At 47.9% G+C, this 25,346-nt stretch overlaps 1 protein-coding gene across 1 annotated transcript; it reads right to left on the reverse strand.

Moving 5' to 3' along the window:
* Positions 1-12: 12 nt before the first annotated feature.
* LOC135313436 (uncharacterized) lies at positions 13-25,038 on the reverse strand. The gene is made up of 11 exons (XM_064452270.1): positions 24,702-25,038; positions 21,382-21,542; positions 19,838-19,890; positions 19,584-19,728; positions 11,217-13,122; positions 5,671-5,762; positions 3,725-3,872; positions 3,223-3,321; positions 2,538-2,689; positions 2,085-2,228; positions 13-1,530 (listed from the first exon to the last, which is right to left on the reverse strand). Exons 5-9 carry the CDS (start codon positions 11,441-11,443, stop codon positions 2,647-2,649), a joined length of 609 nt encoding a protein of 202 aa, XP_064308340.1. The 5' UTR covers positions 11,444-13,122; positions 19,584-19,728; positions 19,838-19,890; positions 21,382-21,542; positions 24,702-25,038; the 3' UTR covers positions 13-1,530; positions 2,085-2,228; positions 2,538-2,646.
* Between the last annotated feature and the right edge of the window lie 308 nt (positions 25,039-25,346).

The following is a 25,346-nucleotide window of genomic DNA, read 5'->3' on the forward strand; positions in this document are numbered from 1 at the left end:
ACCTCCCCATTCCACTCTGCCAGCTCTTCCTGGGGAGGAGCCATCACCCACCTCCTGGGCAATGTGCCAGCACTTCCCCAGGAGCCCCAGTTCTGCCCCGAGGGAAAGGGTTTCTCTGCCTCCCCTGGTGGCACCATCCCTTCCCAAAACAGCTCATCTGGGCACTGGGGCAGCTTCTCCCTTGTCACAGGTGCTGGAAGAGGTACAGAGAGGTGTGTGTTGAGGCACAGCCCTGATGGCAGAAGGGATCCGTTGAAGTTTCCAAGTTTTTTGCACACCAATGGGACAGAAAAGCGGGGCCTGACTCTGACTTCACAGGAGGCAGCAGCATAGTTGGAGCAACTCTATTTCTAGAGGCACGGACTCTATGGGGACTGAAAGCTACGGTAATAAGGCAACACAAAGGATGAGAGAAATGGCATCGGTACAAGCAGCTCCTGTGCATACCAGCCCACTCACCAGCCGGTCTGCGTTACTGAGCTTGGAGCACTGTTCCTGGAGTGCCGCCATTTCTAACTGCCGGGGGAGAGCCCAAGCCCTGTCGTGGGGTGTCAGCTTGGCTGGGGGACCCACTCTTTGCAGCTCCTTTTGGGTGCAGGTGCACCACTTTCAGGCCGCTCCTGCTCTCAGCCCAGCAGCCCCAACCCCTGCCTTTTGTCCCTGGTCCGTGACACTGACCGTCAGAGCAGGCCAGCACTCCCAGCAGGCCCAGGGCTGCCACGCAACTGGCCTCACTCCCACCGCTCAGCTGGCAGTATAGAAACATGACCATCTCCGTGGGGAAGAAATTGCATTCTGCGTTAGCAGGTAGCTGCCCCCGACCACCAAGGTTGGGGAAAGAGCTGCCACAGCACAGCCGGGCATCGCCAAGTCTCTTCTCCTTACCCTGCAGGATGATGCAGTGAGACAGCCCTGCCTTATGGGATGGGACAGGCTCCTTGGTCACATCAGAGAGTTGTGGGAACAAGGTCCATTTTACAGAAAGTCACATCAGTGTTGAGAGGGACTGAAAAGAAATGGTGCTCTCCACTCTCTTCTCCCTGGGCACAGGACCCACAGCCAAAACCCAGCCCACCCCACGGTGGCCCTGGGCACACACAGAGGTTTGCAGCAGCCCAGGCTGCCCAGAAGCTGATGCTGAGCAGCTGTCAAAAGGCCGCCCTTAGGGTGCCTGCGCTCCAGAGTCCTCCTGCGACTTGGCCAAGAGGGAAATTGCTGTGGGAACTGGGCTGCCCCTCGGGACCATTCCAATCAGCCAGGATCAGGTCTCCTGCAGTCTTAAGGTGGCACCTGGATCACAAATCCTGGCATGCTCCTGGCCTGCAGGAAGGTCCCAGCGGACAGACTCCCTGCCCTGCCATTCCTTCCCTGCCAGCCAGCAGGTCTTTCCCCTCCATGGCAATCAGGTGTGCGGGTCCCAGGCCGGCGGTGCCTTACTTGGAGGTGCACAGCGGTGCTAATGGCAAGAGCTGTGCCCTGTGGGAATGGGGTCTGAACTCCCACCAGCATCTCCAGGACATAGCTGAGGCTCTACGAGAGAACGGGGAAGGAAGAGGAGGCTAAAGGCACTTGGGAAAGGAGAAACCCAGCACATCTGTGATAAGGGGAGTCCCTAACACCAGCTCGCAGGCAAAACCCCAGACTCTTCCTGCATGGGGCTTTTTGTTTGTTTGCCCTCCCCTCAGAGCACCATTAGGAGGGTCTCTTTCCTCTGAACAGAGCCAGTGTTGACAACTCAGTTTCTTGGCACTATCCCTCATCACACCTTGCCCCTCACTGGACGGGACTGGATGTGGCCCCAGGCATTAGGGCAAAGCTCCTCCCACACAAAGAGCCCCAGGGAGATGGTGACGCCTCCCTTCCTGAGAAGATGAGCCCCAGAGACTCCTACCTCCCTCACGGCCCCCTCTGGGTTGCTCTTTTCTTGCCCAAAGAGCCCACGAAGCCTCAGGCCTCCTCTGCCCTCCCTGTCCCTTCTCTAAGGGCTTCCCAGCTCCCCCTGGCACCCCACAGCTCCCCAGCACCTTGTGGCACTCGCATAAACCCACCTCAGCAGCCACACCGGGCCCTGTGCGGCACCTCACCTTGGTGACCCGGGAGGTGTCTCGGACCTCCTGATACTGGTGCAGGAGCCAGAGGAGCTGCTCCCAGGCATTCTCTCGGTGCTGCTCTTCATGCAGAAGGACCCTCATCATGGCAATCACTGTTCTGAGAACAGCCTGCTTGTCCTGAAGAGGGAAGGCAGAGGCTCTGCTTGGAGAGCTGAAGGTCTGCCTAGCATTCCGCATCCCCTGGACACCAGTCTGCCCTTCCCACTGTGAGGGGTTTCCCTTTCCTTTCTGCCCTGCAGGACAAGGGCTCAATCCACAGGAGAGAGCGCTGCCCTCCCTGCAGAAAGGCGCCAGGACTCGGCTGCTTCCTGCCAGGCAGCCCCCCTCCCCTTGCCCCTCTGCTCGCACCCCACTGGGCACAGATGGACCCCCTGACGTGGACATCCCCGCTGCAGCCCAAGGCATGGCAAGCAGCACTTCTCTCACCTCTGCATCCTTGCAGTCCAGCCAGTTTACCATGGCATAGCAGAAGACCAGGTAAGCGGCTTCACAGAACTGTGCTACCCCCTTGTGAGGGAAGAGGCATTGCTCCCAGTTACCAAAGTATGTATTGACTCCTTTTCACCGTTGTTCCAGAACTGTACCAGGAGAAAGGAAAAGGGAGCATGTGAGGGTCTGCAGCAGGGACTGTACCTTGCACTCTCACCCAAGCCTGCTTTAAGGACAGACCCAGGCTTGGCAGGGCTCAGCCCAGGACCAGATCTGGATCTGAGGGCAGTTTGTGCTCTTGAGGTGTCTGGATTCAAACAGCCCACTGTTTGCATCCTCCTCCCCATCGCACCTTCTCCTCCCCAGAGGCCACTCCCCCATCCCCTCCCCTTCCCTTACACACGGCCTTTCAGAGCACAGATTTTAATCCCAGCAGAAAGCAGGGGAACAGAAACCATGGGGAGGGACCCAGGAGTTACACCATGCAGCACTGCCATGTCCTACCTGCAGAAACCTCCTGGGCTTCTCTTGTGCTTTCTGCACACTCACAGCATTTGGGATCACCAAGGCCTGACTTTGCTGTGGGCTGACACCCACCATGTTCCCTCTGAGATCACATAGAGGTACTGAAGGCCACCCCAGCCCCTGCCCCTGGGGCCCTGGCCAAGGAGCCAACACTCACCACTGCAGAGGGCGCGCAGGATCCGGCCACTCCTCACCCAGCTCAGCATGGTGCACAGGGTGAGCAGCGTCATTCCCACAAAAGGGATGCACTGCAGGGCTGCAGAAAAAGCAGGGACAGAGGGACCGAGAGGGTCAGTGAGAGGCACAGGAGACTGGGGGACCATCCCTGGCAGGGCTGAGGCTGCTGGGCCATGCAGGACATGCCAGAGGGCATGGGGAGGGCCGCCTTCCTCAAGGGGGACACAGGGAAGACCTTTGGGGAAATGGGGAGGACAGTAGGGGGCAGAGACCACACGGGTTTGTCTCCGGCAGGTTCCCACCCTTCAGGAACTGGGATTGGGCTGGTAAGGCAGAGCTGCCAGCTGACCCTGGCCCAGAGCAAGGAGGCACAGCAACTCCATAGTCCCCCAGTTCAACACAGAGTGTTTAGGGAGGGCGAGGATCCCTTCTCCCCTTTATCACAGGCCCTTACCCAGACCAGGAGGCCAAGGGTGCCATACCGTAGCTGCGGGCCTTTTTGCTCAAGGTGAGGAGCATCAGGGATATTCCTCACAGCCTTCAGGTGGCTCTGGAGTTCAGACATGACAAAGTGGAAGTGGGAACGGGCCAGAGCCACCAGGACGTCGCTAGTGGCCATCTTCACATCACCTGTCAGACGGGCAAAGATAAGAAGACAAGGAGCAGGACAGAGATGGAGGGGGAAAAAAACTGGGTTGGGCAGCAGGACAGGGGAGGTGGGAGACGGAAAAGACAGCGCTGGGCTGCAGGACAGAAAAGGTGGGGACAAGGAAAAGGACAGAGGGCTAGCAAGAAGAAAGAAAAAGGGGCAGGGATCTGGACAGGGATGGAGAAAGAAGCAGCAGGGAGAGAGGAAGGGAGGCAGAAAGAGGGAGCAGGACAGAGAAAGAAAAATAAGGACAGGGAGCAGGAGGGAGATGGAGAAATGATTTGGTGTGGGCAGCAGGACAGAGAGGGAGTGGAAAAGGAATAGGGTCAGGGAGCAGGACACAGGGACCAGGCAAGAAACAGCTGGATGAGGAGCAGGACAGAGCAACACAGAAGAATAACGCCAGAGAGAAAAAGACAGGGATTTTGAGCCACACAGAGGGGTGGAGAAAGAGAGGGATCAGGAGCCCTGTGGAGAGGTGGAAGAAGAAAAAAAAAAAAGAAAGGGGGTCAGGCAGCAGCAGAGAGGGTGTCGTGGCTTAACCCCAGCCAGCAACTAAGCACCACGCAACCACCCACTCACTCCCACCACCCCAGTGGGATGGGGGAGAGAGTCAGGAGAATAAAAGTGAGAAAACTCATGGGTTGAGATAAGAACAGCTTAATAATTGAAATAAAGTAGAATAGTAGTAGTAGCAATAAGATACAAAGCAAGTAATGCACAATACAATTGCTCACCACCCGCCAACCGATGCCCAGTCTGTCCCCAAACGGCCATCGCTACCCCTCGGCCAACTCCCCATAGCTTATACACTGGGCAAGACGTCATATAATATGGAATATCCCTTTGGTCAGTTTGGGCCAGCTGTCCTGGCCGTGCTCCCTCTCAGCTTCTTGTGCACCCGGCAGAGCATGGGAAGCTGAGAATTCCTTGACTAGCGTAAGCACTTCTGAGCAACAACTAAAACATCAGTATGTTATCAACATTATTCTCATCCTAAATCCAAAACACAGCACTGCACCAGCTACTAGTAAGAAAACTAACTTTATCTCAGCTGAAACCAGGAAACCAGGACAGAGAGACAGTGAGAATAAGAGATGGACAGGAAGGAGGACAGGGATGGTGGGATACAGAATTAAAAAAAAAAAAACACACAAAAAACGCGCAAACCAAAACAAAACAAAAACCAGGGACACTGAGCAGGATAGAGGGAGAGAGTGAGAAAGAGAAGGAAGGAGAGAGAGAAAGAGGAGGACGGGGATAGGGAGTGGGACATACAGGCACAGAGAGAACGAGCAGGACAGGCAAGAGGCCAAGAGAGATTGTAAAAACAGGGACTGACACAGACTCGGACAAAGAGGCAGAGAGCTGAAAAGCAGTGGTGGGCTGCAGGACAGAGGAAGAAATAAAGAGGGGCAAGGACCAGGACAGAGGGAGAGCAAAGGAAGAAAAAGAATAAAAAAGGAGCAGGCAGAATGGCAGAGAAAGAAAGGGGCTTGGAAACTAGAGCAGAAGGAACAGGGAGCAGGACACAAGAATAGACAGTAGGAGACAGCTCTTACAGTATGAGGCTTCCTAGGTGCACACTACACACACACACTACATGGCTGTACGGTACTTTTGGTTATGCACAGACACCGTGGTGCACGCTGCTGATCTGCTCTGCTGAGGACCACTCAGAGGGACCCCTCCTCACCCAGAGAGGCCAGCTGCCTCTTGCCTGCAGCTGGGGGCAGCTTCCAGCCAGATCCCCTTCATGTCCTTCTCCAGCCGCTTTACCTTCTTCTGATCTCTTCAACTTCAGCCTGAGCCAGACCCAGCCGACGACACTCCCAGGGGAGGAACAGACAACCGAACCCTCAGTGATGCCTCTGGGAGAGGGAAAGAACCGTGATTACTGCAGCTGGCCCCAGGCTGGAGCCCCTCCTGCTGCAGGAGCTTCTCACTCCCCCACTGGCGGGATGGGGGAGAGAATCAGAAGGGTAAAAGTGAGAAAGCTCGTGGGTTGAGGTAAGAACAGTTTAATAATAAAAATAAAACAGTAATAATAACAACAATAATAATGCAATGAAAAGGAAAATAATGAGAGAGAGGAGAGACCTGGGGCGGGGGGAGGGAACAACCAAGAGAAAAAATACGTGACACAGCCGCTCACCACCCGCCAACCCAACGCCACCAGTCCCCGAGCCACAACTGCTCCTCCCACACCGCGCGCCAACTGCCCCGGTTAATACACTGGTCATGACGTCATACGGTATGGAATATCCCATTGGCCAACTTGGGTCAGCTGCCTTAGCTGTGGCCCCTTCCTCCCCCCAGCTTCTTGCCCAGGTGGCAGAGCTTGGGAAGCTGGAAAAATCACCAACTTCTATAGGCGCTACTTAGCGACACTTAGCCGCCACTCAGCAACAACAAAAGCATCAATGTGCCATCCGCACTATACCAGCTACACTGTAGGAAATTAACTCTATCCCAGCCAAAACCAGCACACGGGGCCACCAGTGCTGGCCCTATCCCTTCACCTTGGACAGGAAATTCACTTCCTGGCAAAAATCATGCTTGGGATGGGAAATCGTGGGGATGGGAAACCGCTGGGATGGGAAACCATCACGGGGCTGAGAAATCACTGCTAGGGTGTGAAATAATGACTGTTGGGATGGGAGACCATCGTGGGGATGGGAAAACAGCACTGAGGACAGGAAATCATCAGCAGGATGGGAAATCATTGAGACAGCCAGTTGTTGTGGCATGAAAAATCAAACCCTCGTGAGGCTGGCTGAGGCAGGTCCTGGCAGAATGATCGCCATGAGGACTGACTCCCCGTGACACTGTTTGCCCCAGACAAACCCCACACTGGCCAACCACCAGGGCAGGTACAGCAGCAGGCTCTCACTCCTCGTGGTGCTCCTGCCCTCCGGGTAACCTCCCAGCCAGCTCTGCCCACCAATATTTCATCCCACTGCCGCTCTCCGCTTCTGAGTCAGCGACGAACGCAGCAGCGGCAATGGTAAATTACACGGCTGGGCGCTAGATCGGGGTGGACAAGGGGGTTCCCAGAGCGAGGAAAGCCTGAGGAAGTGCAGAGCAGCCTGGCAGCTCTCGCGAGGGAGGCTGACGTGGCCTGGGCATTGCTACGAGCAACCACGGGAGATTTAAACCGCCCCTAGGCAGCACGAGCGACCAGGAGCGCAGCGACCAGGACGTGGCACATCAGAAAGGGTGTGGCGCGGCAGTTCGCGCAGGGAGGGTGCTGCATCCCGCTTGTAGGCCCACAGCCCGGGAAGCTCTCTATTTTGGTCTCTGCTGGGATGGTGAGCGCTCGCCGCAGAGCGAATAGCAGCGTTATCATGGCGAAAGCCCCAGAGGGGTCTGACGCATCCACCCAGACGGATCTGGAGGCTTCAGCACAGACAGTAGGTTGCAACGTGTGCCCCAACCCCTCGCCTGGTGAGAAGGTAAGTACCTGCACAAGGTGTGCACAGGTCGATGATCTGCTGAGCCAGGTGGCTGAGTTGCAGGAGGCAGTTAAAAGGCTGAGTAATATAAATATTAGTAGAACTGAGGCAGAGATAGATAGGCGGCCCCAGAACCATGCCCCTATAGCAGACAACACTGAGAAGGAGGGGGCACCTTAGACCCTGGTGACCCGCAATAGCAGGGCTCTGCCTCAGCCCCCACCTCCCATTATCACCACCAGCAACAGATTTGTAGCTTTAGTTACTGCAGACACCCACGAGCAAGGTCCACAAGGTGCAACTGTACCAGCAGCACAGAGTAGATACTGCAAAAAGAAGAGATGAGTGCTCGTAGAGGGTGACTCTCTGTTAAAAGGCACTGAGGCACCCATCTGCCGACCTGACAGGGAGTCATGAGAGGTTTGCTGTCTTCCAGGAGCTAAGATCCAAGAAGTCACTGAGAAGGTGCCACACCTTGTTAAGAGCACTGATTACTATCCTTTTCTACTCTTCCATGTGGGCACACATGACGCTGCAGGCCAGCGTCTGGGCAGAACTGAGCAAGACTATAAAGCTCTGGGAAAGCAAGTGAAAAATATTGGTGCCCAAGTCATCATCTTCTCCATACTGCCTGTTGGAGAAAAATGGGTGACTAGAAATAGGCAAATAATACAAATCAAATCCTGGATACGTGGCTGGTGTCGACATGAGGGTTTTGGCTTTTATGACAATGGGACGTTCTTCAGCAACCATAGACTGCTAGGGAGGGATGGAGTCCACCTCTCTGGAAGGGGCAAGGGAATCTTTGGCAGCAGGCTGGCAAACTTGGTGAGGAGGGCTTTAAACTGAGGAACCTGGGGGGAGGGGGACAAACTAGCAATGGCAAGGTCACCATCGACGAAGTCACCGACTCCACCAACTTCCTCAACCGGCTCCCTGACCTCTCCGAGTACGTGGCACAGGGTGGCTGCCCCGATGAGCGAGTGGTGGCAGCAGGGCTGGGGGGCAGTGAGGACACTGTCCTTGCTTTCCCCTTGATTTCCCCATCAGCCTCACCAGCACCGCTTTCCTCAATGAGCTCCATGACTTCGCCATGTACATGGCAGATGGCTACTGCCCCCAGGACCAAGCAGTGGTGGCGCGGCTTGGGGACAGTGAGGACACCATCTTGACTGGCAATGGCCCCAGCTTGACTGCCGAGACCCTCGATGAGCTCCCTGACCTCTCCGAGTATGTGGTGGAGGGCACCTCTTCCCAAGGAGGGAGCGGTGGTGGCGGGGCTGGGGGATGGCGGGGCCACCGTCCTCGACATACCCAACGTCCCTGACTTGACAACCTCCCTCAACAAGCTCACCCACCTCTTGGAGTACAGGGCAGAGGGTGGCTGCAACATGGAGCAATTGGTGGCAGTGACGCTGGTGGACGCCGAAAACATCCTCCCCAATGTCCCCGATAGCCTTGCCAGCAGTGCCTCCTTCAGCAAAATCCCTGACTTCCTGGAGTCCGGGACGGAGGGCAACTGCCCTGAGGACTGCCTGGCAGAGACAATGCTGGGGGAGGCCGACCCCTTCTGGGGTTCTCCTGATCCTTGTCTCTCATCAAGGCTTGCCCCAGAGGTAGGTGGAATGAGATTTGCTGTTGTTCTACAGAGAAGTACAGCATAACGAAAACCCGGTGAGGTTTAAGCATGAACAACTCACTGAGCTTTACTGGGCTGTCGCTGCCTTCAGCAGACTTCTCGACTGTTAACATGCCAAGCTGCCCAGCACCCCTGCCTTTCCAGAAGGCTTGTTTTGGCTTGGACTAGACTATTAGTTAACACCTACACTGCCAAACCCTTGTATACCTGAGCGTGGTCCTCACAGTTCTGTACCGCTGTACCCTGTGGGACGTGAAGCTCAGGGTGAGCAGTGCTGCACAGATATGTGCTGCAAGGCAGTGCAACAGGTATATACGATAATGGTGGGGGAAAGATGGAGTATCGACACTGGGAAATGTGATGCCGGTTCAGTATCTGCAGCAGGCTCTGGGCGGCCACAGTACTGAGCAGTGACTCTCTTTGGAGACCATGAGGCAACAGGTACCCTCGCCCCCACAACCCACTCTAGATGACATACCACTTCTTGCATGCCTGCCCTCCCCTTCCCCTCCAGCTTTCCAGACTGTGGGAGTCGTCCCCTGATGGTAAGGCAAGAGAAAGTGCCCCTTGCTGAAACGACACCATTTCCTCCACTGGAACCACCCTGGGTCTGCACACAGGACATATGGCAGCGGCAGCAGTTCACTCCTGTTCGGCCCCCTACATACCCCCTTGATGATCTGAATGAAGCCTGCTCCCAGCACCTTCCTCATGCCCACACCAACCTCCCCAAAGAAGCTGACTATCAGCCACTTCTGTTTGCGCAGGAGGTTATGCGGCATGGCAAGGTCCTGGGGTGCACACAGAAGGGGGGTGCCGCCCTTCCCCCAGGGCCAATGGCTCTCTGGTGGTGAGCACTGGAAGAGGTCAGAAGACACCCTGAGAGCACCCTTACCCAGAGTCACCATGCCAGGAGGTGTGACACCATCAGGGATAAAGTAGCCTAACTCTTGGATCTGTTCTTCTCTCTCTAGTCTTCCCCGTCTTCTCAGGGCTTCTGTCAGCAGGGTTTGCTCCTGAGTTCTTGCTGATGCAAACAGAAACCCTGCTGTTACGGCCAAGAAACTAACTCGCCCATGAGCTATTTTTCAGAAAGGGCTAGGGTTACTTGTCTGACATATCCAATGCCCAAACAGAGTTTCTGATGCACCTCCTGAGCACAGGGATGCCAACAAGGGATTGCTAAGACTCACAGTAACACATACCACTTAAGAACCCACAACAAGCAATTGCATGTGAAAATGAACACAAAGGAAGGGGTCTTTTCAGAATCACTATCTACTTCTTTTTCATGTCCATATTTTCCTCACCACAAGGAGGAAACACAGACTCTGCAGTCCCTGCAGCCAAATACAGTCTGCGGGACAGGGGGGAGAAGAAAGTAGACAGATCTGAACAGGGAATTTTCAAATCTGTGAAGAATCAAGTAGAAACAGTTGCAAAGTGTGGCATCAATTTACAGAAGTTTAAACCTGATGGAGCCGAGTAGTAGAAGTGAGAATTACAGAGAACTAGAGGGGAGCACTGCAGTCAAAAGGGGAAGCAACGCAGACAGCGCTAACCGTGCATTTTCAGCTGGTTGCCTTAAACAAAACAGGCTTGGGATCCTGATTGCTCACTTCACCCTGGAATAGTCACATTCCATGCCTAAAAGCTACTGTATGCCTGGCTGAGGACAGATACAATCCACACAAGGAGCAATCAGAGCTAAACGCTGCACTTTCCTTGGAAAAAAATAATTTTTTTAAGAAAAGAAACCTGTCACTTTTCTTACCAGGCACGAAAACCTCCCCAACGGCTTGACCGCAACTTCCTGGCTGTGCTAAAACCATCCACCCTTGGTACCCCCGTTTCCCAAAAGCCGGCAGCATAGCTTGGGCTGGGGGGGGGAGGCACATATCAGACCTTGAGGCCGAGAGAGGAGCACAAGCAGCTGCCAAGGGAGCTGCATCCAACCAGGAACGCTCCCCACTTGCTTCTCTGACAACAAAGCCCCAGTGCACGCTCTCACCAGAAGGGAGAAACAACTTCCATGTCTGGAAATCCCCATTTATGAAAGGCTGTCAACAGACATGGGCTTGTCGCTGAGCATGAGACCCACCTGAAGGCCTGGGGACAGCCAAGGCACCTGGCCTGTCCCCACCAGAGCAGGCCTGCTCCAAAGCTTGGAGCCGCCTGTTGGCGAGGAGGCCACTCGACCCTACCCTACCCTGCGGGCATGAAACACCGACCTCCAGTTGTCAGGGCTCGGGCTGGCGATCCTTGAAGCAGCAGCAGGAACCGCTCTGACCCTGGCTGTGGGGCTGTACCTGGGGCTGAGCACTTGGGCCCCAGGGCTTGTGACCTGGGCCATGGCAGGGCCTGTGGGCGATGAGGTCTCCATGTCAACCACTGACAGCCTCCCACTAGACAGCATGAAGGGTTCGCATCTCAGGCAGTACTGTGTTTGGACTGGCATTTTTCCTGCTCTCCCCGTTTCCAGAGTGCTCCTGAATTAAGGGAAAGGTGAAGGGCGCTAGGTCAGGGAGGCCGGGCAGCCGCACCCTTCCCTCAAGCAGCGGCAATGTCCCCCGGCACAACCGGGCACAACCACCGGCCCAAAGCGGCGCTGCGACAGTGGTGGTCAGTGAAGGCAGCACCAGCGAGAGCAGCTGGCCCTCAGAGATGCAAGGTGACACTTGGGATACCGGGGGTTGGAGTTCAGCCCCACCCACAAGCACGCCGCTGTCACAGTGGTGTTTCCACCGGGGTGGCAGAGCTGGTGGAATGCACGAGAAATTGAGTTTGAGCATGGATACCGGTGACTTGTCGCTGAATCCACTGAGTCAGACAATACGGAGGTTGACGGAGCAGGCAGGTGGTCTCCCACATCCTTACGTATATTGCCTACTGGAAAATACCACCCTGAACTATTAATACACTCACTTAACAGTTCAGTATTCAGCGCTTTTATGCCTAGCAGTGGTGTTCCTGTATTTCTTCACCTTTTAATTTATAGATGTTTTCAGTATTCTATGAAAAAAACCTTTTTTTCACTGTGTTGATACCTATTATTGCCTGTGTTCTTCATGCTTCATTGGGCACTGGTGCTTGCAGTCAGGCTAGTAGCTTTATGAGACTTGAGCTGGAAAGATCTTACACCTCATGTTCTTTTCTTTCTTTACCAGATGCTCCGACCCACTGCAGGGCATGGATGGAGATCATGTTCTAGTAAACCTACTCAAAACGTACATATAAGCAAACCTGGAGCTGGCTTTAGCTTTGGTAAGTATTGCAGTTTTTGAAAGAAATATAACAGTTAAGGACACATCACAGAGTTAAGAAAAAACCCAACTGTTTTGCAGTTCAGTATGAATTTACAATGAAGGTGTTTATTCTGAACAGATTTCTAGTCTTTTTTAAAAAAAAGTATTTCAAAACCAAAATTACTTTCTTCTCTGGCTCAGGAAGGCCAGAGAAAGCCGTGTGTGTGATATTTGTGAGGTTTTCTTCTTTTTTTTAACTAAAGTCTGTCTTGAGCTTTCTTGTTGAGAACATTGCCTTAGCTTTGAATTGTCTCACATTGGCTTTTACAATGTTAAAATAGCTGAATGTAGTCTTAGCTACAGAAATTCATCCTCATCAAGGCATATTATACATGTAAAAGCAAATTTAGTGGGTCAGCGGCTAGATGTTTGAAACTGACTAGCCAGAATCCTCAAATAAGGAACATTTATCTGCTCCGTCTCCTCCTTCATTTAATTAGCACACCATGCTTCTCGTTTCTTTTGGTGATACATTTTATGTTACATGGTACTTCCTACTCCATTTTCATTATTTTATGAATAATTTTGTCAGACGTAAGTGCGTGCATTGTAGGCATTGATTAGAGATCAGTGGAGGTTTTATCTCAAGAGAAAGAGGAAGTTGAGCTTCTTCGATTTCTGGAGAGGCCCAGCAAGGTGGGTCCTGGTAGTTTGGATTATCCTGGAAGGAACTGAGACTTGTTTTCTCTTTTCTCATAGTCTGGCAACTGGAAAAATTTGTGACTTTTCTTTACCTTCGGTATCCACTTCCACTCATAAAATGGGCTTGGGAACTTGGTCTTATAAAGTCACAGATACCAGAAAGCTGTGGTAAGTAAACATTCTTTTTAATCTGTAAAATAAAACAAAGAAAAGGCCTTAGAGGAGATTTATATTTGTAATTATGGATTCTGTATAAAATGAATAGCTGCATGCTTGAACAATCTAAATTTAATCAGTAGGCAGGTCAACACATACAAGTATTACTAAGGGTGGATGTAATCAGGCAACAAATTAGATCATGATTTAGTAATTTATGACTAGATTTTCCGCCATGATTACAACAGCCTAATGTTCCCCTGGTGCACTGTGTCAGCTGATGAGGCAGAGAAATTAGAAGGTCATATTTTGATCTAGTCTCTCACACAGGCTTTAAGAGTTTGTTCCAGAAGGACAGTTTTTCAGTTTAGGTGAGGTGCAGTAGAACAGTGCTTTGGCAGTGGGCAGTGCTTAGGTATACGACTATGGAAAAAAATGTTACATTTTAGATTTTCTTTTTTACATGTATATTACCTGAAAATGAAGTTGGGGAAATGTTCATAGCAGGCCCCATTTTTTTTTTTTTTTAAGACTTATCAGAGGGTATATCTTGTATCAAAAATTTAATCCACAAAGTTAAGGAACAAAGGGATAAAAAGAGCAATTGTGAGGAACATATTTATTCAGCCACAAATTCTAGGGAAACTCAAGGACTATTGCAATGTGTAATCCCTTGGTTATTGAATTAAAACTTACAAGTGACAAATTGGACACCACTGCTTTACCAGATCTGCAAGGGAGAGCTGGGAAAGCCTGATATACCACCTAACTTAAGAGCAAGTAAGAAGTACAGATATAGCGGACACACATAAACATGATGTGTAGAGAAGGGTTTTCCTAAAAGGAAGTCATGGCACAAAAAATAATTGGAGTTCTCTGAAGTAGAATCCTAGAATTGCAGAATGGTTTGGGTTGGAAGGGGCCTTTAAAGATCATCTAGTCCAACCCCCAGTAGCTAAGAAGTGTGTGAACAAGGGATGCCTGGTTAGTATAAAATGCTCAAACTTCAGAAATGAATTTGAAAAATGATCGGGTTTCATAGTGGAAAAAATCAGCAGCACAGTCTTGCTGGTGCTTGTGCTATTTGGGTTATCTATAAATAATCTGGAAAAGGAGGTCAATAGTGAGGTCATAGAGTTTACTGATAATACTAAGTTATTCGGTATAGAGAGGATGAGGCTGGTGTGAAGAGCTGTAGGAGAGGGTCATGAAACTGAGTGACTGTCCAAATGGCAGGTGAAATTCAAAATAGGAAAAAGTATGCATACAAGGAAGGAAAGACGCAATCCAAACTTCCCAGATGGAACGGTGTCTTCTAAACTAGTCACTACCTCTGGAAAAAAAAAGAGATTTTGGGGGTTGTAATATACAGTTTTGTGAAGATGCCAGTATAATGCCCAGAAGCAGTCCAAAACATAAACTTAAGGCAAGAAATTAGGAAGGCAATGAAGAAAAAAGCAGAAGCCATAATTATGCTGCTCCTTGAATCTGAATTGCACTTGCCTCTTTAATTCATTATGGAGTCAGGTCCTTCCGCTTCAAAAGGGTATTGTGGAAATGGCGACGGTTCCCAAAAGGATGATAAAGATGATAAAAGATAAAGAACAGCTTCAGTATAAGAAATGCCTAAAACACCAGGGTCATGGAGCGTGTGACAAGGGCTTGATAGCTCACTGTCCCCTTCAGTACACTAGAAGGCATCAGATGAAGTCAGCAGACAGCAGGTTCAGAATAAATGAAAGGAGGTGGTTCTACACTCAGTGTGTAGTTGATTTGTGAAACTCATTGCCCCTGGATGATATTGGTGCCAAAATTGTACATAGGTTCAAAAAGAGACTGGGCAAATTCACAGAAGAAATATCTGTCAAGGATTAGCTAACAAAGATACTTTTGGCTGAGGAAGTCACCAGAGGGCTGGGGAAAGCATTCTGAGGAATTATTGCTGTGTCGTTACTTTATACATTTCCCAAAGTGTTGGCTTCTGTCAGAAGGAGGTTACTGAGTTGGTTTTCTGACTGATGTGGACACTTGGTTTTTTATTCCTAAGTGTTGCAGTAGCTCAGGAGCCCTAGTGGCCCTTTCTCTGCTTCCTAAGAACTCTTAAGAAAATTCTCAGGTGTAGAGCAGTCAAAAGATGCTAGTGGTACATTCTTGCCATTTTGTGCAACTTGCCCCACATCAAGCACGCAATCACCCTGGGACTGCGAAGGGCAATTTTTAAGTCATCTGTTACTAATCTGACAAAACTTTATTTAAAAAGCTGGCATGGGAATGTCTAATCACACACAGTGCACAATCAAGTGTATGTGGAGGAATACATTTTTGATAATTAATTTTTGTAAATCACTAATATGTTTTACTTTAAGTTCATTTTAATCAATGAAACATTTCAACTCTAGGTGGTCTTGGCCTTGGCAGTTTTGAAGCACGCCTTACGGAAAAGTTAGCTTATGGATGTACAGAGGTTCAAACCGCCACTGAGGTAAACTCCCTAGCAGTATGCTCTGTCTTTTCTTACCTCCTTTAAAGTTTTCTTACCCCCTTTAAAAAGATGGCTTAATGGTCTAAATATTTTCTTTCAGCAAATGCCAGTTATCACTGCAGGAAGTGAGCAGCAGCAGAAAAAATACTTAGGAAGAATGACAGAGGAACCGATGATGTGTGTAAGTATAACTTAGGAATGCTGTAGACTGTTCCTAAATCATATTAATCATGTTTTTGTTTTGTTAAAAAAACACTAATATCTACTCACAATGTAGCCCATTTTGGTTTATAAATAAACAGTGGCATTTACTGAAAGTCAAGGAATATTGAATTAGACACATTCAATACGCAAATGGAAGATATTATCTGGGAAACCATCCTGTGTCACTTACTGAACATTTAATACCTTTTATTTCCCCTTTGAGAGAAGGTGTAGGAGTTTAAGAAAAATCCAAGGTTTATATAAGCACAAACTCAACTCAGATGGGCATTAAACTGCATTTATGAATCTTAAAATATTATCTAAGCAGTATTTCATAGATAGAAAGAAATAAAGATTCATGTGCAATGCATTAAAATCTGAACAACTAAGCCTCATACAGTGAAGAACACAGTAACTATCAAATGCTACCCTGTGCTCTTATTTTCAAATTTTAAAGATCCTCAGATTTCATATCAGAGTTTGCGAATGTTGTGGTTTAACCCCAGCCAGCAACTAAGCACCACCCAGCCACTCGCTCACTCCCCTGCTGGGACTTAAAACACATGGGTAATTAAGATGCAAGTATTATAATTAGTTCCAGGAAATCTAATGCATACGTATATAACTGAGCAATATAAACTTTGTCTATCATGACTTGCGGTATGCACCCTAGGAGGAATTATCCCCCGTGCATCCGGTGCCGTAATAAAGAATGCCTGCTTCTTAATGCTACATTGGTGTTAAGGAGTTTTATTCCCGATTTCGGTGACAGTACCAGTAGTAATAATAATAATATGCAAAGCAAACGATGCATGATACAATTGCTCACCACCCACCCTCTGATGCCCAGCCTGTCCCCGAGCAGCGATCGCCATTTCCCCCAGCCAACTCCCCCCAGCTTGTATACTGAGCATGATGTCATATGGTGTGGAATATCCCTTTGGTCAGTTTGGATCAGCTGTCCTGGCTGTGCCCCCACCCCTCCCAGCTTGCTGTGCACCCGGCAGAGCACGGGAAGCTGAGAAGTCCTTGACTAGTGTAAGCACTACTTAGCAACAACTAAAACATCAGCGTGTTATCAACATTATTTTAATGCTAAATACAAAGCACAGCACTGTACCAGCTACTAGGAGGAAAACTAACTCCATCCCAGCTGAAACCAGGACAGTGAAGCATAAGGAAGTGATGACTTATTAAAAGTTACAGAACGGTTCTGTTTATCATTAAAAGTAAAAGACGATTTTATGTGTTATTATGGATTTATACGGAAAATTAACCCATACATGTTTGGATTCTTGCTCAGACAGTTGTTGGGGTTTTTTGATGTAGTATTTTGGGGTTTTCCACACAGTTCACTTAAAACTTGTACAGATTAGTGTGGTGCACATAATTCTGCAATAATTCATGGTTGCTTAAGAACAGAACTTTTATTCCTCAGGATTTTGCATTTTATTTTCTTTTAGGCTTACTGTATAACAGGCCTGGAGCAGGCTCTGATACGGCTGGTATAAAAACAAAGGCCAAGAAGAAAGGAGATGAATATGTTATTAATGGCCAGGAGATGTGGCTCACAAATGGTGGGAAAGCAAACTGCTCTGTTGACTTTGGCCTCACGTTACATTTTCCGTTATTCTGTTCTGTACTGAGGTGTCCCCTCCCAAGTTAGATACTAGTGTTTCTTCAAAGATCTCTTACAAATCTGTACATTCACTATGTTTCACCCCACTACACTCCAATTAGCGACTAGTTTATCAGAACAAGGTATAAGAAAGCAGGCTTAGTGCTGTGCAATGCCTAAAAAGGAAAATGAGCAATGACATGACAAATTATTCAAGAATGCCTCTCAATTTTTGCTGCTATCAAACAAAACTAATTCTGCTTTCTCTTCAGGGAAAGGCAGCACACTAAGAGTTAACTTGCAAAGTACTCAAGAGGCTCACAAGGCACCTTTCTTTGTGGGGGTGGTGAGCGAGATCAGCTGCTTCTGACTCTACTGGAAACACCTCTCACTTTTAGCGAAGATAGAAAAGCTCTAGGGTTGGGGTGTTACATTTTATTTTCTTATGGGAAGACATTTTCCAAGTCCAAGAATCCAGATTTCACTGCGGCGTCTATGGAATGCGCTTTACAATATAGACCTCTTTATCATTGTCACCCCCAACACAAATTCATTTTAATTCAAGGTGAAAAACTTTCTACATTCATGTAGAAAGCTGATTTTTTTCATTATTTATTTCCTTGTTCAAGGCAGAACCATCAAAGAGGATCGGTCAGCTATCTTCTGATATTGCTGAACACTGTAAATGCAATTTACAGCTGTTCAATTTCTAACACACACACAAAAAACTTATTTACAACTTATACTTAGGAGAACACAGATCTTTGAAATCAGGTGATAACTTAATATTTTGCATGCAATACTGTATTTCCTAAGCATTGATTTTTGTGTATGTGCTGTGAATGGGTTTCTGTTGTATGACTTGTGAAGCTGATGATAATATCGAGGCTTACAATACATGGAAAAGGAGGAGAACCTTTGCATGTTGATCTGAAGTAATTTTATTAAACCTTGACTTTTGCAGTAAGAGGTGCGCTGAAACTTCCTCTCTCTCGCTCCCTCTCAGTTTATTCTTAGAAGGGCCAAGGAAAGAGGGTTGTTTACTTATTGACAGATTTATTCTATGGTACAAAGACACATAAAAATGTTTAACACATTAGCTGAAAAAAGTATCTGATTATTAATTGTGAGGATAAACTGACTCCCTTGTCTTTGTTTTACACTAGGTATTTTTTGCTAGCTTGTACCAATCCAGATCCAAAGGCTCCTGGAAGCAAAGCCTTTACTGGGTTCGTTGTGGAAGCAAATAGCCCTGGAATCCAAATTGGAAGAAAGGTGAACAGTATATCTCTGATTTGACAAGCCAGGAATTATTATTCACTTCTAAACCAATAATGCAACAAATTGCCATTGGAGGAAAAAGACTGTTATGCAGCTGAATGTTTTCATGTGCTCATATACAGTGATCTCTCAATTTTTACAACATACGGAAACCACTCATGACGTACTTAATTATATCAGTTGATATACAGAATTATTTGTAATGGTCTAAAATAAGATGACTTTGCACAGCTGCAAAAGAATCTTTGAGAATCATTTAATTGACAAGTGCCCATTAATGTGAAGTAGTATGCCTTGCAAGTGTAAGAAGCAAGGTGGACAACTTTAACTGTAAACATATAGTGTGCTTTAATTTCAGCTACTCCTGCTCAAGGCACAGACCTCAAAGACACTGATGCAAAGTACTATTTTTAGTAGCAGGCAAAACTAGACATTGAACATTAGGCCAGGAATCTGAAAACTTGAAAGTCTCGTTTGTTTGTAGTACAGCTGTATTTTACTGCTGCTGCATATTAGGTTCTTTACTTTTTCCTCTCCCACCTCACAGGATATAGTTGAGCTAGAAAAAGACAAACACGTGATAACAGCTACAGAACTGATTTCACATACAGAGAAAGTAAACTGCCCAGCTTTGACAGATTAAGGGCATGCTGGTCTGTAAATGCAAAACTACCATTTGTTGTATATATGGTGATTTTTAGATAAGACTGAAATGGGGGGGGGGGGGGGGGGCAGGGGAGCTTACTTTATGCTTTGAGTAAACTAAAGAATGAAAGTGTGTTGTACCTTGGAAGAATCCAATTTACTTGCACCTCTGTGAACTTCCCTTTTCAGGAAGCAAACATGGGTCAGTGCTGCTCTGATACAAGAGGCAATGGCAATGAAAGTGGAACTGGCTAGGATGGCTTACCAAAGAGCTGCGTGGCGTGTTGAGGCTGGTCGCAGGAACACCTACTATGCTTCCATTGCAAAGGCATTCATGGGTGATGTTGCAAACCAAGTAGCTACAGAGGCAGTGCAGGCTTTTGGAGGAAATGGATTTAATACTGAATACCCTGTAGAAAAACTAACGAGAGATGCTAAAATTTGCCAGGAGATTAAAAGAGAATGTGATCTTTATAGTAATGCACACACTTTATATAGAATAAACTAATGGCTACTTACTTGAAATCATGATGTACGCACAGAAAAAAGTTTTAAGGATGAGAACAATAATCCTGCAATTAAAGAAAGGGCATTAAATCAGACAAATCCTTGCAAACAAAACTCTTTGCACTAGATCAAAAACTTAACCTACATAAGAGAAATAAATTCAGTAGTGTAGTTTTGTTTTTCTGATGTGGTAACTCTGAAATCCTTGGACTCTCCATTCTGAAGCTTTTGAACTCTCAGAAGAAAGCACTGGAGAAAACAGTGATGAAAATACCAGTGCTTGCTTTGGTATTCTGTAAGTAGAGATGGTTTATGTACAATGCTGTTCTCTTCATCACTTCTTGCTGTGCTCTAAACCTTCTGTCTGAAACTTTGGTATCATAAGCTGGGCAGATTACTTCAGCGGAGATATCACCAGCGCTGAGTATCATCGATTAATTATGTTGCGTATGTTGTATTAACAGAAGTGTGGCATGACCTGGAGTAATTAGCTCTTTTTATTTCTTTTTTCAAAAAGAACAAAACATTCTAATATTTGCTCATGTTTAGCCCAGTCACCCGTTATCCCCAGATCTTTTTCTGCACTATTATTACCAAGAAAATGTTCCATCCCATAGTTATTTTTCTTAGTATATACTATGCTACAGTTCTTTATTCAGCAGGAACGATTTAGTTACATTCAGCAAAACCAGTAATCTTTATCTTTTCACCTCTTTCTGACATTAATAATGACTAGATAAAACATACCAAAATAGATAACATCAAGAAACGCAAGTGGACCATGATCTGCAATGTTAGTTATAACAGCTGTTATTCTTAAGATTCTAGGTAGTTGAAGTTTCTTTTACAGCTGACTTTAAAATTAAATGTATGCTCACTAGCCGAGAATTTCTCTCTAAGGATAGAAAACTACTGGTTTGGGGTCTAAAGGTTCTTAGTCCTATTTGCACTCCTGCAAGTGAGGAAATAAATAAGTAATTGAACTTTGTTATGATTGGGCTTTTTTTCCTGTCAGGTTCCATGCTCTTCTAGAGAAAGAGGCTGGAAGGGTTAGAAGTTTATCTGAAAGTTGAGACCGATTTTACAGGATGCCGGTTATTCACATTTTCCATTACACTGATCCATCAAGAATGCTTTTTCTTTTTTTTTTTAATTGTTCAGATTAATCAGATTTAGTATTACATTTTTGGTGGTTTTTTTTTTTCTGTTCCCCTTCATCCCCAAATGAATACAGGAAAGTCTTCACAATTATTTCATCCATGTCTCTCGATTACATTTCCTGTATTACTGCCCAATTCCAGATGGTATAGGCTCTTGGCCATTTGTTTCATGTATAGAAACTTTGTTTTCCACCTGTTCTTTTCTTCCACATACTTGATATTTCTCAGTATGACACAATTCTGCTACTGTGTTTACTGGCAATGTTCTTACATGTCCATGCTTTGCTCTGGATTTCTGTCTGGGTACAAATCTAGGCTACTGTGATAGAACTCTTAGTTTCTCAAATTCAGAAGACTTCCCTTTTTTAATTGTCAACAATGCTTGAAACTACTCACGTTGGCTTATAAACCAAAGCCTTTCTTAAGGTTACTTAAGAAGACTGGGTCTTGAGGTCTCTACACTTTTGAGTTTCATGGCTGTCTTCATCTGCAAGTAATTTAGGTATGGGCTGAGCAGCAGCAGTCAGAGAACTCACTTTGAGAATGAACCATTTCCTCTGAAACAAAAAAATAATTAATGCAACCACAGGTTATAATGTCTTCTTTTTTAAAAGTTTTGTAAGGTTCTTGGTAAGATGATCCCATTTCATTACTACAGAGAAAGTGAACTTGCATGCCTTTGACCCATTTGCCAAACCAAGTTTTGACAGAACTGGGAGGTGAAACAAACTCCTGAACTATGTTGCCCTTGAATCACACTGCACTGTGCCTGTGGAGTATATGGCCTTTTTTCTGTGTTAGGCCTACATACGTGTTTTGTTGTGTACCTCTGGCTTTGCTGCCAGCAAGCCAAACAGAAGAGAGAGAAGATGCAGAGTGTTTCTAGAGGAGAATGCAAGAATACATGGTTAAAAAAATAGAAATACTGTGCTGAAAAGAGTATTGGTTAAGAAGGAGCAGTGGGAATAAATGGATGAAAATGAACATTTGTTATGGCCTTGAAAGGCTAGTCAAAGAAAATACACCACCTTCAGCACAGGCCCCTCCACCCGCTCTTTCAAAACCTACTTTGTAAAACCTAAATTATGTACTTCCTTCCCAGGTAAGACATTTTCCCCATCCTTCTTCACCCCCTATCTCCATTAACTTCATGAGAACTTTACTAGACTTTTGATGAGAGCATCTGAGAGAACAAGACCATCTCTCAAAATCTTTATGTGGTGGTGTGGTTTAGCCGGCAGCTCAGCCCCACCGGCGGGATGGGGGACAGAATCAGAAGGGTAAAAGTGAAAAAGCTTGTGGACTAAGATAAGAACAGTTTGATAAATAAATTCATTAATAATTAAAATAAAACAATAACAAAAACACAATGAAAAGGAGAATAACAAGACAGGCAAAACCCAGGGCAGGGGGAATGAACGCCCAAAACAAAGAGCACATGAACCAGCCACTTACCAACCCAACACCACCAGTATCCAAGCTGCAACTGTCCCCCTGCATGCCAACTGCCCCGGTTAATATACTGGTCATGGCATCACATGGTATGGAATGAACATCCCATTGGCCAGTTGGGGTCAGCTGTCTTGGCTGTGGTCCCGCCCCTCCTGGCCTCTTGCCCGCGTGGCAGAGCATGGGAAGCTAGAAAGGCCCCTGACTGCTACAGGCACTACAGTGAAGAGAATTAACTCTATCGCAGCCAAAACCAGCACATGTGGTTTATTGCATATAGCCCGCTGTAGTTACTCAAGTCACACTGGAATTTTTTCAGTTTTCTCTCTTTCTGCACGTCCTAATCCACAGTGGATTAGTGCTATGAAGGTTTACAAGAGTAGAAAGATCTGTTAAAATATTTTAAGAAATGATCAGCCCACAGCAGCTGAACAGCTGTTGTGGTTTAGCCCCAGTCAGCTACGAAGCACCACGCAGCCGCCCGCTCACTCCCCCCTGGTGGGACGGGGGAGAGAATCGGAAGAGTAAAAGTGAGGCAACTCATGGTTTGAGATAAAGACAGTTTAACAGGTAAAGCAAAAGCTGCGCGCGGAAGCAAAGCAAAACAAGGAATTCATTCACTACGTCCCATGGGCAGGCCGGTGCTCAGCCGTCTCCAGGAAAGCATGGCTCCATCATGCGTAACGGTTACTTGGGAAGACAAACGCCATTATTCCAACCGTCCCCCCCGTTCCTTCTTTTTCCCCCAGCTTTATATACTGAGCATGACATCATAGGGTATGGAATATCCCACTGGTCGGTTTGGGTCAGCTGTCCTGGCTGCGTCCCCTCCCAGCTTCCTGTGCACCCAGCAGAGCACAGGGAGCTGAAAAAGTCCTTGACCAGTGTAAGTGCTACTTAGCAACAACTAAAACATCTCCACATTATCACCACGAAGAAATTTAACTCTATCCCAGCTGAAACCAGGACAACAGCCCTTCCAGCTCAGCAGTACTAAGGCCTGCACTGCTGTTGTCTGCACAGGTGTCGGTTTTAGGGATTTAGATACTATGCAGCAGTAACAGAATACCAGCTTCAGAGGACATGGCATCTTTCACTGCTACGCTTCTTAAGTAAATGTTCCATTAGGATGATTCAAGTGAAAGTGCGTAGCTTTTCCTTAAGAATGACTTACAGCATCACATTTTTTTCAAATCCAGTATATTTAAACCTGTTATTCCTTTCCATCAGTATCACTTAAATACATTTCCTGAGAAAGGGGAATTTTTGTGATTTTTTTTTTTTTTTTTTGAACTTGGATAGGCCCTTCTTTCAGCACTGGCAGAATGCACCTTCCCCAGACTTCTTGGGTAAATCATGCAGTGCTGGTGAGGCTGCATCTAGAGCACTGTGCCCATGGCTGGGATCCCCAGCACAAGAGAGGCATGGACATACTGGAGAGAGTCAGAAGATGGGCCGCAAAGATGATGGAGGGTCTGGAGCATGAGGCTGAGAGAGCTGGGATTCTTCAGCCTGTTGAAGGCTCAGGTGGATCTTACCAATGCGCATCAACACCTGATGGGATGGAAGGAAGTTGAGGGAGCCAGGCACTCCTCAGTAGTGCCCACCAACAGACAGGGCAAGAGGCAATGGGCACAAATTAAGACACATGAAATCCCACCTGAACACAAGAAAACACACCTTTTTTTTTTTAATACTGTGAGCATGGCTCAAGCACTGGCACAGGCTTCCCAGATAGGTTGTGGAGTCTCCATCCTTGGAGACGGTCAGTATCCAGCTGGGCACAGGCCTGGGACAGGGTCTCTGTGTCGCCCTGCTTGAGCAGGGGGGGTGGACTGGGTGACCTCCAGAGGTCTCTTCCCACCTGAACCCTTCTGTGAATTCATTTGCAGCTACTCACTGAAATGCCCTTGCTTCACTATGGGCCCTGCCACCCACCCTCTGAATATAGTGCTGGACGGTACACATTCTGTCATCAGGTGTGATGTTTGCATTGTTTAATGAAGTGTTTAATGGCTGTAAACCTGTGTCTTATTTACCTGCGGGAAGATCAATTCTGTGACATGCTGGACAAGTATTTGCTGTATTTAAAAAAACACCAAAGCTCCCCGACATCCCCCTCCATAAAACCCCAATGGCCCCCCATAACCTCCCAAACCCCTTCCCCACACCCCCTCAAATACCCCCACCCCACCCCCCCCGGAAAACAGGCCCAGAAAGAGAGAGCTTGTTATCAATTGCTCGATGCCAGCCAGCATTATACGTACTTTTTTCATTCAGCGTCTCAAAATGATGCTCCCGCCTGGCACGGATGACGTCTGCCAGAGTCCAACATTGGTAACTAACAGCACAATCAAAGTAATCAGTTTTAATTAGGAAGGAAAGGGATTTATTTCCTAAGGGGAGCACCGGTGCCCTCCCCTCCTCTGGGCTGAGCTCTAAGGCCAGCTCCTCCACAGACGGCGGCGACCGCTGTGGAGCCCCCGCTTCCGGGCGGGGTCCTTCCCCGCCGCAGGGCGCCTGACTACCCTCCGGGTCCTGCCCGGCCGTGGTACCGCCTGAGTGCGCCAGCGCGGGACAGGCGAACGCCATCGGCAGCTATAGCGGGGCCCTGCCAGGAGCTCCTTCTTGGCCCGCCCCGCAGCGCGAGGCTTTTTCCGGCGCGGGCGGCGTTGGCGGTGGGTGCTACGTGCGGCGTGGCGGGAAAGGGCTCGGCCCGGGACCGCTGACGCCTGCGGCACTGAGGCAGCGCTGGGGCTTCGGCCCTGGCCGCTCCGGGTCCTGCGGTGCGGCCTGGCCTGGCAGTGCGGCTGAGGCCGCGGGGAGGCGTCTGGTACTCTTCGCTGGATAAAAAAAAAATGAATGGATGGCCGGTCTTGGAGAGTTGTGGTGAGTAGAGTTAAACCCGGTTG

The sequence above is a fragment of the Phalacrocorax carbo genome, chromosome 5 (assembly GCF_963921805.1).
Source record: "Phalacrocorax carbo chromosome 5, bPhaCar2.1, whole genome shotgun sequence".
NCBI lineage: Eukaryota > Metazoa > Chordata > Aves > Suliformes > Phalacrocoracidae > Phalacrocorax > Phalacrocorax carbo.